The sequence below is a fragment of the Salmo salar genome, chromosome ssa13 (assembly GCF_905237065.1).
Source record: "Salmo salar chromosome ssa13, Ssal_v3.1, whole genome shotgun sequence".
Classification (NCBI taxonomy): Eukaryota; Metazoa; Chordata; class Actinopteri; order Salmoniformes; family Salmonidae; genus Salmo; species Salmo salar.
The window spans coordinates 44,425,477-44,440,150 of record NC_059454.1 but is presented as its reverse complement, the minus strand read 5'-3'; the positions used below and the strand labels follow the sequence as shown (position 1 = coordinate 44,440,150).

General features: G+C 42.6%; 1 protein-coding gene across 4 annotated transcripts; it reads right to left on the bottom strand.

The window, feature by feature from the left end:
- Nucleotides 1-6,114: 6,114 nt before the first annotated feature.
- mkrn4 (makorin, ring finger protein, 4) lies at nucleotides 6,115-11,854 on the bottom strand. 4 transcript variants are annotated; one of them, XM_014135722.2, is made up of 8 exons: nucleotides 11,645-11,854; nucleotides 10,676-10,810; nucleotides 10,285-10,568; nucleotides 8,480-8,616; nucleotides 7,875-8,131; nucleotides 7,641-7,748; nucleotides 7,332-7,452; nucleotides 6,115-7,190 (listed from the first exon to the last, which is right to left on the bottom strand). In XM_014135722.2, exons 1-8 carry the CDS (start codon nucleotides 11,695-11,697, stop codon nucleotides 7,041-7,043), a joined length of 1,245 nt encoding a protein of 414 aa, XP_013991197.2. In that variant the 5' UTR covers nucleotides 11,698-11,854; the 3' UTR covers nucleotides 6,115-7,040. The 4 variants fall into 4 exon arrangements, with proteins under 4 accessions (XP_013991197.2, XP_013991198.2, XP_013991195.2 ...); XM_014135723.2 differs by lacking the exon at nucleotides 11,645-11,854 and adding an exon at nucleotides 11,264-11,428 and having other exon boundaries at nucleotides 6,115-7,223; XM_014135720.2 differs by lacking the exon at nucleotides 11,645-11,854 and adding an exon at nucleotides 11,264-11,428.
- Nucleotides 11,855-14,674: the final 2,820 nt, after the last annotated feature.

The following is a 14,674-nucleotide window of genomic DNA, read 5'->3' as shown; positions in this document are numbered from 1 at the left end:
TAGTAGAGACCAGTGTTAATTTCGTAAACAAAAACAGTGACTAAAATATTTGTCAAACACCAATTTTTTTTGTGCCAAGTGACGAGACTATAACGGACTAAATAATAGACCCAGAAAAAACTGTAACTAAACGGGATGAGACTAAATTATCTCTGCACAATTGATATTAGCAGCACAGATACGCAGTATTGTTCAGCAGTGGGTTGGATGTGCCACACCCGGCACACACAGCTTAGATCAGCTGGTGAGCTGCAGGTGAGCAAGCAATGAGTGTGGGCATTGCAGCCTGGTCTCATAGACTAGACGTAACATAGTAAATGTAAATCCAAGACACTCAAATTAGTATATGTTGTTGGGCAGACAAGCTTCGCCCTGGCCCCACCTCCGATTATGCACATCACAATGGCAACTCTCTTGCTTACCCGTAGCTAACCAGTCACCACCAGCCTTCTAGTTAGTTACTCTTTGCCTGGTTAAGAAACACAAGTTGCTTTACAAAATTAAAAACAATAGCAGCATTGAGTTTAATGATAAAACAACAGTCAAGCTATGTTTTTCTCTACCTTGAGTATAGAAAAGTAGGCGGTCCTTGAATTTGTAGTCTCGCTCAACCCTTCCACTTTCCCCACTGCATTTTATATCCAGGTTCTGTAGCTAAACGGCTAGAGAGATTACCGTTCAAAAGATATGATCCATAATACAGGCACTATGTTTTTTTCTTTCTATCATGCATTGGCAGGCCGAATTTTACATTCATAAAGCATATCGCGGACCGGACCGTTGACTGACATTGTTTAGTCATGTTACCTCATTAGCTAGCTATAGCTAACAACCTGGATGCAATGTCTTGGAACGTTCAAGTAGAAATATGCTATGTAGAACAAACATGCCTCTCTGACATGTAGAGTAAGGAATAACATTGGCTCCATTCATGGAATTTCTATATGCAACATTCGAGAATGTTTTGCAACAAACGTGGCCCTTTTAACATTACCATTTGTCGGCACAGAAAGAAAGGAAAAGGGACACCAAAAAATGTATTTACTAAATTCCTCTTGCCACTACACTATATCCAACTTTATTTTGAGTTAATGTGGACCCAGTGACTGAGACATAAGCACTTGGACCAGGACTCGAGCACTGGGACTCGGACTTCTGCCGTAGGTACTTGTGACTCGACCATTGGTGACTCGGAGACGAGCACAGGGGACTCAAGGTTTAGTGACTGACACCTCTCCCTCTCTCTTTGTGCAAAGGTGTCATAAAGGCAAAGTGTGGCTACTTTGAAGAATCTCAAATATAAAATTGATTTTGCTTGTTTAACACTTTTTCTGGTTACTACATGATTCCATATGTGTCATTTCAGAGTTTTGATGTCTTCACTATTATTCTACAATGTAGAAACTAGTAAAAATAAAGAAAAACCCTGGAATGAGTTGGTGTCCAAACGTTTGACTGGTACTGTATGTCTATATACATATATAGTTTATTAGGTACACCACCCCAACTGGTTTTCTCCTACAGACAGTGAGTCACGTGGCCGTGGCTTGCTATATAAAGCAGGCAGACGGGCATCGAGGTATTCAGTTACTGTTCGATTGAACGTTAGAAATGTGCAAATCGAGTGACCTAAGAGACTTTGAGCGTGGTATGATTGTCGGTGCTAGGCGTGCAGGTTCCAGTATCTCAGAAACGTCTGGCCTTCTGGGCTTTTCAAGGACGACAGTGTCAAGGGTTTACCGAGAATGGGGCGACAAACAAAAACAAAGTCAGCGGCAGCGGCAGTCCTGAGATCAAAAACAGCTCATTGATGATAGATCAAAGGAAAATGGCAAGAATCATGCAAGCTAACAGGCGGGCCACAAACAGGCCAATAACTGTGCAGTACAACAGTGGTGTGCAGAATGACATCTCGGAACGCACAACTCGGCAGTCCTTGTCGCGGATGGGCTATTGCAGCAGACAAACACACCGGGTTCCACTCATATCAGCTAAAAACAAGAAGAAGCAGCTCCAGTGGGCACGTGATCACAAACACTGGACAACTGAGGACTGGAAAAACATTGTCTTGTCCCACGAATCCCAGTTCCTGTTGTGTCATGCTGATGGCAGAGTCAGGATTTGGCGTAAGCAGCATGAGTCCATGGCCCCATCCTGCTTGGTGTCAACGGTACAGGCTGGGTGGTGTAATGGTGTGGGGAATGTTTTCCTGGCACACATTAGGTCCCTTGATACCAATTGAGCAATGTTTCCATGCCCCAAAGAATTCAGGTTGTTCTGAAGGCTAAGGGGGTCTGACCCGTTTCTAGATTGGTGTACCTAATAAAAAATTACAGAGAACCGAGGCAGGTAGGCCTGGAGTAGCGATTGCATAGCGACGTTACAGCTGTGACTAGACAGCGTGAGGCGGGTTCAGAGAGGGAAAAGACATGCTGGGGGAAACAGTATGGGAGAAGTAGTCTGACACAGGAGGGACAGCACCTCAAACATAGAGGACGTGTACTCCGAGAATGCGCAGACCAACTGGCAAGTGTCTTCACTGATATTTTCAACCTGTCCTCGACTGAGTCTGTAATACCAACATGTTTCAAGCAGACCACTATAGTCCCTGTGCCCAAGAACTACCGACCCGTAGCACTCACGTCTGTAGCCATGAAGTGCTTTGAAAGGCTGGTCAAGGCTCACATCAACACCATTATCCTAAAAACCCTAGAACCACTCCAATTTGCATACCACCCCAACAGATCCACAGATGATGCAATCTCTATTGCACTCAACACTGCCCTTTCTCATCTGGACAAAAGGAACACCTATGTGAGAATGCAATTCATTGACTACAGCTCAGCGTTCAACACCATAGTTCCCTCAAAGCTCATCACTAAGCTAAGGACCCTGGGACTAAACACCTCCCTCTGCAACTGGATCCTGGACTTCCTGACGCCCGCCCCCAGGTGGTAAGGGTAGGTAACAACACATCCGCCACGCTGATCCTCAACACAGGTGCCCCTCAGGGGTGCATGCTCAGTCCCCTCCTGTACTCCCTGTTCACCCATGACTGCAAAGCCAAGCACGACTCCAAAACCATCACCAAGTTTGCCAATGATGCAACAGTGGTAGGCCTGATCATCGACAACGACGAGACAGCCTATAGGGAGGAGGTCAGAGACCTGGCCGTGTGGTGCCAGGACAACAACCTCTCCCTCAACGTGATCAAGACAAAGGAGTTGATTGTGGACTACAGGAAAAGGAGGACCGATCATGCCCCCATTCTCATCAACGGGGCTGTAGTGGAGCAGGTTGAGAGCTTCAAGTTCCTTGGTGTCCACATCACCAACAAACTATCGTGGTCCAAACACACTAAGACAGTCGTGAAGAGGGCACGGCAAAACCTATTCCTGCTCAGGAAACTGAATGATTTGGCATGGGTCCTCAGATCCTCAAAAGGTTCTACAGCTGCACCATCGAGAGCATCCTGACTGGTTGCATCACTGCCTGGTATGGCAACTGCTCGGCCTCCGACTGCAAGGCACTTCAGAGGGTACTGTGTACGGCCCAGTATATCACTGGGGCCAAGCTTCCTGCCATCCAGGACCTCTATAACAGGCGGTGTTAGAGGAAGGCCCTAAAAATTGTGAAAGACTCCAGCCACCCTAGTCATCAACAGATTCTACCCCCAAGCCAAAAGATTCCTGAACAGCTAACCAAAGGAGTACCCAGACCCTTCTTTTACGCTGCTGCTACTCTCTGTTTATTATCTATGCATAATCACTTTAACTCTACCTACATGTACATATTACCTCAATTACCTCGACTAACCGGTGCCCCCGCACATTGACTCTGTACCGGTACCCCGTGTACTCGCTATTGATATTTTACTGCTGCTGTTTAATTATTTGTTACCTTTATTTTCTATTTTTTTCTTAAAACTGCATTGTTGGTTAAGGGCTTATAAGAAAGCATTTCACTTTAAGGTCTACACCTGTTGTATTCAGCACATGTGACAAATAGAATTGGATTGGATTTGATTTGAGACATACAGTACATATTCACAGTACCCCCTTCTCTGTTTTATCTTTTTTCTTACTGCTGATTAGTCTGCCGTTGTTTTGACCTCTGGTTGTTTGTGTTTTATTGTAAAGCAACTTTAGGTCCTTGAAAAACGTTATTTAAGTCCCATGTATTATCATTATTATATACAGAATTCGCATCAGCTAATGTGATTCGAGGTGCAGTCCAAAACTCTAAATTACAGGTGCAACTCTCTCAGACACAATTACAAAGCTGTAGAATTGTATTAGTTCAGAGTTTAAAACATTACATTTTGCCAGCCATTGGCCTTCATCAGAAAAGCGTCTTAAGTCTGACATGCAGCTATGAGGCGAACTCCGCTCGACACCCCATGTTGAATGAACTGTGAGGTGAGGAACATGACTTTTTTCATCGGGAAGTTCTTGAGTGCGGCTGCTGTGCTGTGACTGAGATCAGGAGTGGGCGCCAGCACACAGCTACACAGCTGAGGTAAGGCCTTACATTTTTTTTTTAAAAAGCATCGTTTATGAACTAAGAAAATTCTCTCAACGTCAGTTAATCCGTGATTTCTATTTCCTACGATAACAATATAACGCTGATGTGACTGAATATAGCCTACAACGGTGTAATGCCCTTTAATTCCCTCACCTTCACATGCTCAGGCAGGGCACCGCATGGACTCACTGCTACTGCTGGCTTCTGTGATGAGATTGTCGACTCTGTCTAACTGTCTGGTCTTTCAAACCCTCCGTTCCTACTGCCGACCCCACACTGCTGCTTCAGCTCCTCGCTCTCTACAGCAGGGAAGAGAGACTCATCTTCATCCTCGTACTCTGCTGTCCAGAGTCCTCAGGTTAAGATTTAGTGGAACAAACTCTGACATGTAATTTCTCCAGTGGTGTAAAGTACTTAAGTATTTTTACCTAAGTCGTTTTTGGGGATATCTGTATGTTACTGTTAATATTGGACAACTTTTACTTCACTACATTCCAAAAGAAAACAATGTACTTTTTACTCCATACATTTGTCCTGACACCCAAAAGCACTGGTTACATTGAATGGCTAGCAGGACAGGGAAAAGCTCCAATTCATGCACTTATGACAACCCTTGTCATCCCTACTGCCTCTGCTCTGACTGACTCACTAAACACAAATGCTTGGTTTGTAAATTATGTCTGAGTGATGTTGTGGCCCTGACAGTACATCATTTTTTTGATACACTTTACAATAGTGCCATCTGGTTTGCTTAAGAGGGAATTTGAAATTCTGTACTTTTAAATACATTTTAGCAATTACATTTACTTTTTATACATAAGTATATTTAAAACCAAATACTTTTACTCAAGTAGTATTTTATTGGGTGACTTTCACATTAGTAATGTTCTGTTAGGGCATTACTTTTACTCAAGTATGACAATTGGGAACTTATTCTATCACCACATTTCTCCAACTTACCATCGTTTCGGCATATTTCCAACTGCCAAAGTGTCTCGAGACAAGTGTGGATGCAGCGGTCCGGGTCTGACCATCGCTGGAACACCCACAGAGCCTGGAGGGCACTGGTAGCCCACCGTGAGGAGTGAACAGAGCAACAACCGAGAGCATCCCTCAAACCCTTGCTGGATCTACAGAACCATTTAACTGTAGGTATTGGAAGTGATTCACTCAGTCACAATACTTTTTGAAAACATGCAAGTCATCCACACCAAGCTGTTTTGATGACAACCACTATAGGATTGTGGCTTTAGTATGAAAAGGTTAAAATAGTCAACCCAGTAACTAAGTTTGACATGAAGACAGCAATGGCTGTGTTTAGACAGGCAGCTCAACAGTGATGTTTTTTTTTTTTTTTTTTAAACCAAGTCACATCTTTTCAAAATCAGATCAGTCAAAACATCAAAATTGGGCAGCCTGTGTTAAACTTTATTGGCTTCAAGTCAAACTTGGTTACTGGGGGGGGGGGTGTTCAACATTCATACTGAAGCCAAAACAGTATACAGTGGTGGTCATCTAACCCTGAAGCAGGTTAGACACAGCCATTCCCCGAAGCAGGTTAGACAATGAGCAAAACAATAAAAACAGGCGAACTGTGAAACTATGTTTAATTCTCTTTTCTGTGCGTGCAAATACAAACAGGTTAGAAGTAATAAAAAGACATTAGGGTCTTCAATCAGCATGTCAACAAGAGTGTCATGCCCTGTCAACAGTACAGTAAAGCATCTCAAGTACAGTGGAGACTGCTGAGGGGAGAATGGCTCATAATGGCTGGAATGGTATCAAAAACATGGTTTTCATATGTTTGATTCTAATTCATTCCGGACATTATTATTAGCCATCCTCTCCTCAGCAGCCTCCACTCTCAAATACGTCATAGACGGGTGACAAATAGCAGGGCAAGGTATTGCCCTGAGGCATGGCAAGATTTGTAAGATGCTATAGGAGTATCGCCATGTCTTAGGGCAAGGCAAAGTATACCTCCAATTTAGACATAAAATATATAAACTACACATTCTTTAAAAAAAAAAAACTAACTTTCTAAATGGTGCAAATGGCAACAGTGACACAGCATTGGCACAAGTAACACTTTTTTTTTAACAGGACCAACCAATGGAACAGAGGGCAATCTAAAGCAGAGCACCACATCAATTGACCAACTAATCAATTAACCCAGCCTCTACTTGCAATGAACCAACACCATCAACAGCAAGAGAAGAACCAATCTTCCTGTCTAACAACCAGCCCTGGATCCAACCAAAAGTTGGTTAGGATTGTTCATCAAGTGTGGGAGGCTTAAATCCTAGCCTTCGGTACAGTTCTTCAAGCAACAGGTCTGCAAGTGCTGGACCTATACCTCAAACAATTATTTTCCCCACCAGGTGAGCAGATATATGCAGCATATATAGGGACTTCAGTTCTGAGAGACAGTGAGTGAGTGGAAGTCTTCTTTAATGGGGTTAGAATAGAGGCCCTAGCCAACCATTGCATACCAAATCCTTGGAGCAGGGTGGTGCTCAGTATAGGTCATAATCGTCATATTCACTCGGGTACAGGGGGAGCTCATTGTCATCCTCATCATCCAGCAAGTCATCCAGCAGAGTCATAGCAATGACATAGTCAAGAAGTTGTAGGCTGCCCAAGTCATCCAGACTCATTGCATGGTGCTATTGGATAAGAGCAACAAACAAAAAAATCTCCTGCAATTTAGAAATGCATTGAGTGGTCACAATATCAAATGTATGTTCCCGTATATATTTATCCATGTTAAAAATGTGTGTGAAGCTAAAGTGATGTCAAATACTTACAGAATGTGCTGATCTGCGTCGGCGAGGTGGTCTGTAGCCATGAGGCAGGTCATGCCAATAGAGACACTCAGTCTTGAAGGGACAGCATCCATGACGCATAAAGAAACTACATCTTCTTTTACTGGAAAAACAGATGTGACCAGGACAACAGAAAACCTGAGTTTTGGCTAGGGGACAGGGACATTTCAATAACATCAATGGAGGAAAAGCAGGAATTCTTGATTAATCAGGAAGAATCACATTCCTTTAAAGCCAATATCCCAGAAAGAACACCATTTGACAATTCTAGACAAAATGACAAAAGCTAACCTGCATTTCTCTTTGAAGTTACGGATAAGGGTTTCCTTTGGTTGTCCCTCCACCCAGTACTTGTTAGGGACGTAAAACGCGGACTTCACTCTGCACTGTGGGCAGCTCCTTTGGCAAAAACAACAAAATTAGCCCTTCCAGGCAAGTAAAATAAATAATTGAAAACCCCTAGTAAAACAAGACTTTATTTTTATTTTTTATTCTGCCATACACTACACTGCCCTGCCATCTTACTTTATAACTTCTTCATGGAAGTTTTTGGTTTTCCTCCAAGTGACGATGCAGCTCAGGCAGAAAGGATGGCTGCAGTTGGGCAGGATGCCAAAGCGCCTCTCAGCACTGGTCTTCTCGTACACAGTCTCCATGCAGATGCCACAGGTCACATCTTTACTTTGGTTGAAGGATTCCGTATGCTCCTGAGCCGTCTGGAAGGCAGCAGTGGCAGAGGAGCCACCATGCTCTGCTGCTACCTCCAGGGAGGAAGGCTCCTGCTAACAACAAATGTAACAGGCTTCATTGTGCTACTTAGCAGTATTGCTTCCATGCTCAACATCCTAACCAGTAGGTGAACTTGTGTGTTGGCGAGGCAGAGGGCACATGGTCGCTCTGCTTGACAATGTATTAACCAGCTGCGCCACCGAAAATTATCAAATTCAGCAGCAGTGACCTTTCAAGCTGTGGCACAAGCATCTAGGACAATCTTGAATCCCTTAAAGAATAAACACTAAATATTTCCATGTGCTATCAGGGTATATTCTACATCTTGAATTTGAGAATGCATTAAAAAAAATCCTTGAGGTAGCAGAGAAAGTAACCTCATTTCCATAACAATGACAAACCTTCTGATTGACTGGAGGCCTCCATTCGCCTGCTTGAGCCGACAGTGTGCTGGATGGAACTGTAGTTTGGGCCGATGTCTCAGGACACTGTTGGACTGAAGCTTGGGGCTCTGTGACATTAGCATGTGATGACGTCGCTGCAAATAAAAGGTACATTGTTACAACCAAGAGCTACTTACACACACAAACTCAGCAAAACAAGAAACATCCCTTTTTCAGGACCCTGTCTTTTAAAGATACGTAAAAATCCAAATAACTTCAGATCTTCATTGTAAAGAGTTTCCCATGCTTGTTCAATGAACCATAAACAATTAATGAACATGCACTTGTGGAATGGTCGTTAAGACACTAACAGCTTACAGACGGTAGGCATTTAAGGTCACAGTTATGACAACTTAGGACACTAAAGAGGCCTTTCTACTGACTCTGAAAAACACCAAAAGAAAGATGCCCAGGGTTCTTGCTCATCTGCGTCAACGTGCCTTAGGCATGCTGCAAGGAGGCATGAGGACTGCAGATGTGGCCAGGGCAATAAATTGCAATGTTGGTACTGAGAGACGCCTAACACAGCTCTACAGGGAGACAGGACGGACAGCTGATCGTCCTCACAGTGGCAGATCACGTGCAACACCTGCACAGGTTCGGTACAGCCAAACATCACAACTGCGGGATAGGTAAAGGATGGCAACAACAACTGCCCGAGTTACACCAGAAACACACAATCCCTCAATCAGTGCTCAGACTGTCCACAATAGGCTGAGAGGCTGGAATGAGGGCTTGTAGGCCTGTTGTAAGGCAGGTCCTCACCAGACATCACCGGCAACAACGTCGCCGGACCAGACAGGACTGGCAAAAAGTGCTCTTCACTGACGAGTCACGGTTTTGTCTCACCAGCGCTGATTGTCGGATTTGCGTTTATCGTCAAAGGAATGAGCGTTACACCGAGGCCTGTACTCTGGAGCGGGATCGATTGGGAGGTGGAGGGTCCGTCATGGTCTGGGGCGGTGTGTCACAGCATCATTGGACTGAGCTTGTCGTCACTGCAGGCAATCTCAATGCTGTGCTTTACAGGGAAGACATCCTCCATGTGGTACCCTTCCTGCAGGCTCATCCTGACATGACCCTCCAGCATGACAATGCAACCAGCCATACTGCTCGTTCTGTGCGTGATTTCCTGCAAGACAGGAATGTCAGTGTTCTGCCATGCCCAGCGAAGAGCCCAGGTCTCAATCCCATTGAGCACATCTGGGACCTGTTGGATCAGAGGGTGAGGGCTAGGGCCATTCCCCCCAGAAATGTCCAGGAACCTTGGTGGAAAAGTGGGGTAACATCTCACAGCAAGAACTGGCAAATCTGGTGCAGTCCATGAGGAGATGCACTACAGTACTTAATGCAGCTGGTGGCCACACCAGATACCGACTGACTTTGATCCCCACCCCCTTTGTTCAGGGAGACATTATTCAATTTGTGTTAGTCACATGTCTGTGGAACTTGTTCAGTTTATGTCTCAGTTGTTGAATCTTGTTATGTTCATACAAAATATTTACACAAGTTAAGTTTGAAAATAAAACGCAGTTGACGTTTCTTTTTTTTGCTGAGTTTACATGCAGTCAAATTCCTCTGTACAGTACTACAATACACCATCCTAGTCCCAGATCCATTTGAGCGACCTTGCTAACCCCTACGGTCATTGTAACGGCAAACATTTGAGTTTGCAAGACTGGACAAACAGATCAGGAAACAGGTCAACAGTTCACCCCGATGCCAGGTTAAAACATAGCTAACGGGACCAATTGAGGTCATACTCTGTCGTTGCGGTGAAGTTTGCGATGAACCTTCGGCTACATCCTCTTCTGTGATATCAGTGTTCTGACGGCCAAAGTTGTGCTGGAGGTGTGCTACATAGGTCTGCATGGACTCTGAGCCCCGACGTCCTTGGCTGTAAAAGCCCTGTGCCTGTAGTAGAGATGGCTCTGACCCTCTACGTTCTGGTAGTGCATGGCCAACCCACGGGGTGTGAACCACAGGTGCTGAACCCCTCCTACTCAACCCCGCACTGGCTGCCTCAGGATCAGTGATGTGGAGATATCTGTGGAATAGGCAAAACATAATTAAATGACTCAGAAAGTAGGTAGTGTAAAGGTTTATAAGGTAGTCGGATTAGTAAGTCAGGTCATTATGAATGTAATGTCTCACCTGCAGCCATCTCCAAACCAGCATCCACCTTTCTGGAAGTACCTGCATATTTGGGACGTCGGCGGCAACACTGATGGCAACTCGTGTACATAATGACAGCTCGAACCGAATCTGCATGAACCGTTCAAAAATTGCCTGTAAAACAGATGTCAGGGACCAATCACATTCACTGTAGATTTGAGAGTGAGCACACACAAAAAAGTTAAAATAAAAAACCTGTCAAGACTGCAAGGCTCATGCTCTTCTCGATGTGGGTGTGTAGTGACCGGGGTTCGAACCCTTTTAACCGAACATGTTAGTTACGCGTTAGCAACTAGAGGCAATGAAGTCCATAGCAACGACATTTCAATAGTGTAGTTATAACGATTTTCAATTAACGTTAAATCAATAACTGCTCCTAAAAGAGTCATTATGCTTTAGTAGCACAAGTTGACCAAAATCGCTTTTGTGCGCTACAACCGGATGTAAACATCATTGCAACAGATCAAGACACGCCTGGTGCGCGTTAGGTTAGTCGAAGACTAAACAAAGTTTTCAGAATAGATGGGCTGTGTTTGCGAATCCCGACCCAGTTCTCCAAAACCATACCTGCAAATCCTTCTATTAATTGAAGGACGTTCATAGGAGTCATGGTACGGAAACCCATATTGTTCCATTATTGTTTGTCAAATAAAAGTCGTCTTTGTTTTTCCAAGAACAGACTACAGCAAATGGCACATAAGCGGTTAATATATTACGTCACATACACTATGCCTCGTGCTCCAACACAACTTCACGTTTGTTCATGTTATTCAAATATAACAAGTCAGCAAACAATAGTCAAGGACCTGTGCAGCAGCCATCGACAAAAAAAAGTGCCCTGTGCTGCAGAACATTTTCAGAGGAAGATGAATTGCATTTAGTCACACAGTTATTTCAAACAAATCGCATTCAAGGCCATATGAAACAAGTTACTTTTGGGATGCATACCTACAAGTAACACCACTACGAAAATACGAAGTTCGACCTATATCTGACTCCATTTTCGGCCCTGCGTCTGGTTGATGTTATTGCACACAAAAACTTTTCAACTAAATAGAGAGTGGGCGTTACTTTCACCACCTATCCAATTAGGAAAGGAACCAATGGGATTGAGGTTAGCAATGGGATTCGATTAATCTGGCCCGGGTAGACGTGTTTTGCACCGGGAGAAGGAACCGGGCAGCATCCGGTCGTGAGCCAGGTGCCCCGTTCAAAGTCCACTGCGAAGTCAGCTCAAAACAAAAGTGACGTAATTCGTACGTGGAGTAATGAGTAGGATTCTGTTTTCACACGCAACATGGATAGCTTTTCAAAAGATGTATCTGCCTCCCCGATGAAAACTAGTTTGAAACGGCAAACATATTTTAAATGGAAAAGAGAGATATGGCTCTGGACGATGCACCATGCCGCCTTGTTGACATGACCAAGCAGCACAGATCACTGAGAATGACATTCCTTTCCTCGCTGCTTTTGCCAGTTGACGTCACGGGTAATAGACCGGCGCCCTGCAGCTCAGCATAATCGAATCCGCCCATTGAAAAGCCATGATCAAACATCACATCTGACCAATAGGAACACCACCATAATTAAGCATAAATGTATCAATAACTGTATATGTCTCATTACAATATTGTATATGTTCATTTACTGGAACGTACTAGTCTTTGATATTACCTTTGTAATAAAAAGCAGTATATCAAAAAATATTATTAAATACAAAATTTGAGACAATCATGTACACAAACTATTAAAGTGCTGAAACTTGTATCTGTTCATTATTTGGGCGAAGTACAGTTACTCACAAAAATAACTGTTGCCTTCACAGAGTTTTTGCCATTCTGATTTCTTGAAAAACAACTGTTTCAACTGGAGATAGAATATTCTATTGTTCCCAATTTATCTCATGTGCCTCTCTAAGAAAATTTGGCCCCACAAAAGGACACTCCCCTATAGACTTATAAAACTTACAAGATATTCTTTTTGGGGAAATTTTGTGAATACATACTGCAATTGGAAAACATTTTAGTCTCACTTTATGTACAATGCACTTCCACTATGCAGAGCCTTCATAGGTGTCACCAATTTCATGAGGTAGTTGAGTTCTACAACTTTATATAAAACACTTTATTTGCTATTTTGCATTTATTAAAGTCCCAAACCCAGAGAGTGCAAACCTAGAAACAATAAAGAAATTGTAGATAAAATCCTTGAAAAAGTAGTTTGTTCAGTGTTGTACATTATAGTCCTGAGTGGATGCAGAGTTCAAAGGTGTGATTTTGGTAGTCTTGATATTCATCTCTCATCATTCAAATGTATTATGCCAGACATTTCTTTAATCCACAAAGCAGCCACATTGTCTGATCCTGAGTCGTGATAAGATAGGCAGACACCACTACATTACATGTACTAGTAACGTGAGTAATACACTAAGGTTTAAGGACTGGTCCTTTGCTGGTTCTCCATTCATCTAGATTAGATACAGAATCACACCTCTCAAAGTAAAAAGCCAAACTCATCTAGAAAATATTTCAGTATTTTAGAAAACATGTTGGGGGTAGTCACATCTCACAGTGGTACCTGTCCATAACCGATGATCATTGAAAGATGACAGCCTCAAAAATTAACGTAAGACTTTGTGTCATTAGTTGTCATAATTATCTATACATTTATAATTTGTGTACCCAGGTATATTATAACATTACAACTCACCACTTAGGTACCTTAGATAAACCAAAGCACACACATCTGTACAATCTAACAAAATTACCATCATTATTCTGGTGAACATTATTCATTAACTTTTTTTTATTCCCTAACTACAATTAAATTCCCTAAAACAATTGCGCTACTGCTAACAGTACCAGTAGTGTATGAAACGATTCTGAGAAGTATGAAAATGTTAACAAATATTCAGTTGAATACAGTATAACCAAGGAAGGGTAGAGGCTCAAGTTTATGTTGTGTTAGAGAAATAACTTGTTTTTCGAACTCTAACACTATCCATATTGATTAACACCCGTTTCCCGTTTGACCTGCACCATCTCGTTTTCCTTTTGACCTGCACCATGTTGTTAAGCAACTTCTATATAGTCTCTTTAGAACTTCTAAAGTGCTTTGAGAGACTAGTCAAGGACCACATCACATATCACCTCCACCCTACCTGACACCCTAGACCAACTCCAATCATTTTATCACTAACCACTTTATATAATGCTTACATACCCTACATTACTCATCTCATATGTATATACTGTACTCTATACCATCTACTGCATCTTGCCTATGCCGTTCGGCCATCACTCATTCATATATTTTTATGTACATATTCATATTCATTCCTTTACACTTGTGTGTATAAGGTGTGTTGTGAAATTGTTAGGTTATATTACTTGTTAGATATTACTGCATGGTCGGAACTAGAAGCACAAGCATCTCGCTACACTCGCATTAACATCTGCTAACCATGTGTATGTGACCAATAAATTTGATTTGAAATACTTTGTAACCTGAATAAACAATTTCCTTAACAGCAAACCTCCAAATGCATTCATGAGACGACAAAATTTTACTCATAATGTGAAGTGAAACCTGTTAAAAAAAAAAGGTCTGCCAGGTTTTGGCAATAGACTCATTTAGGGCAGTAGTACCCATTCACAACATTACTCTGGAAGAAGAGCTCTACATAATTGGTTTCGTACCTCCATTCGTGTTACTGCTGTAATGAAATCCCTACAGCAGTTTGAACACACCTACTCATTAATGGGTTTTCTTGATTTGTACTATTTTCTACATTGTAGAATAATAGTGAAGATATCAAAACTATGAAATAACACATGGAATCATGTAGTAACCAAAAAAACTGTACTGTATGAAACGATAAATCAATTTATATTTTATATTCTTCAAAGTAGCCACCCTTTGCCTTGATGACAGCTTGCACTCTTGGCATTATCGCAACCAGCTTTATGGAGGAATGCT

What these genes read in the sequence shown, in the direction of transcription:
- mkrn4 (XM_014135720.2), bottom strand. Translation starts at nt 11,331, where the DNA reads ATGGAACAATATGGGTTTCCGTACCATGACTCCTATGAACGTCCTTCA. An exon ending in AACTTCACCGCAACGACAGA is followed by an intron (nt 8,617 to 10,284) that starts GTATGACCTCAA and finishes TTTTATTTGCAG; the next exon opens with CGACGTCATCACATGCTAAT. An exon ending in TTCCATGAAGAAGTTATAAA is followed by an intron (nt 7,749 to 7,874) that starts GTAAGATGGCAG and finishes TTTTTGCCAAAG; the next exon opens with GAGCTGCCCACAGTGCAGAG.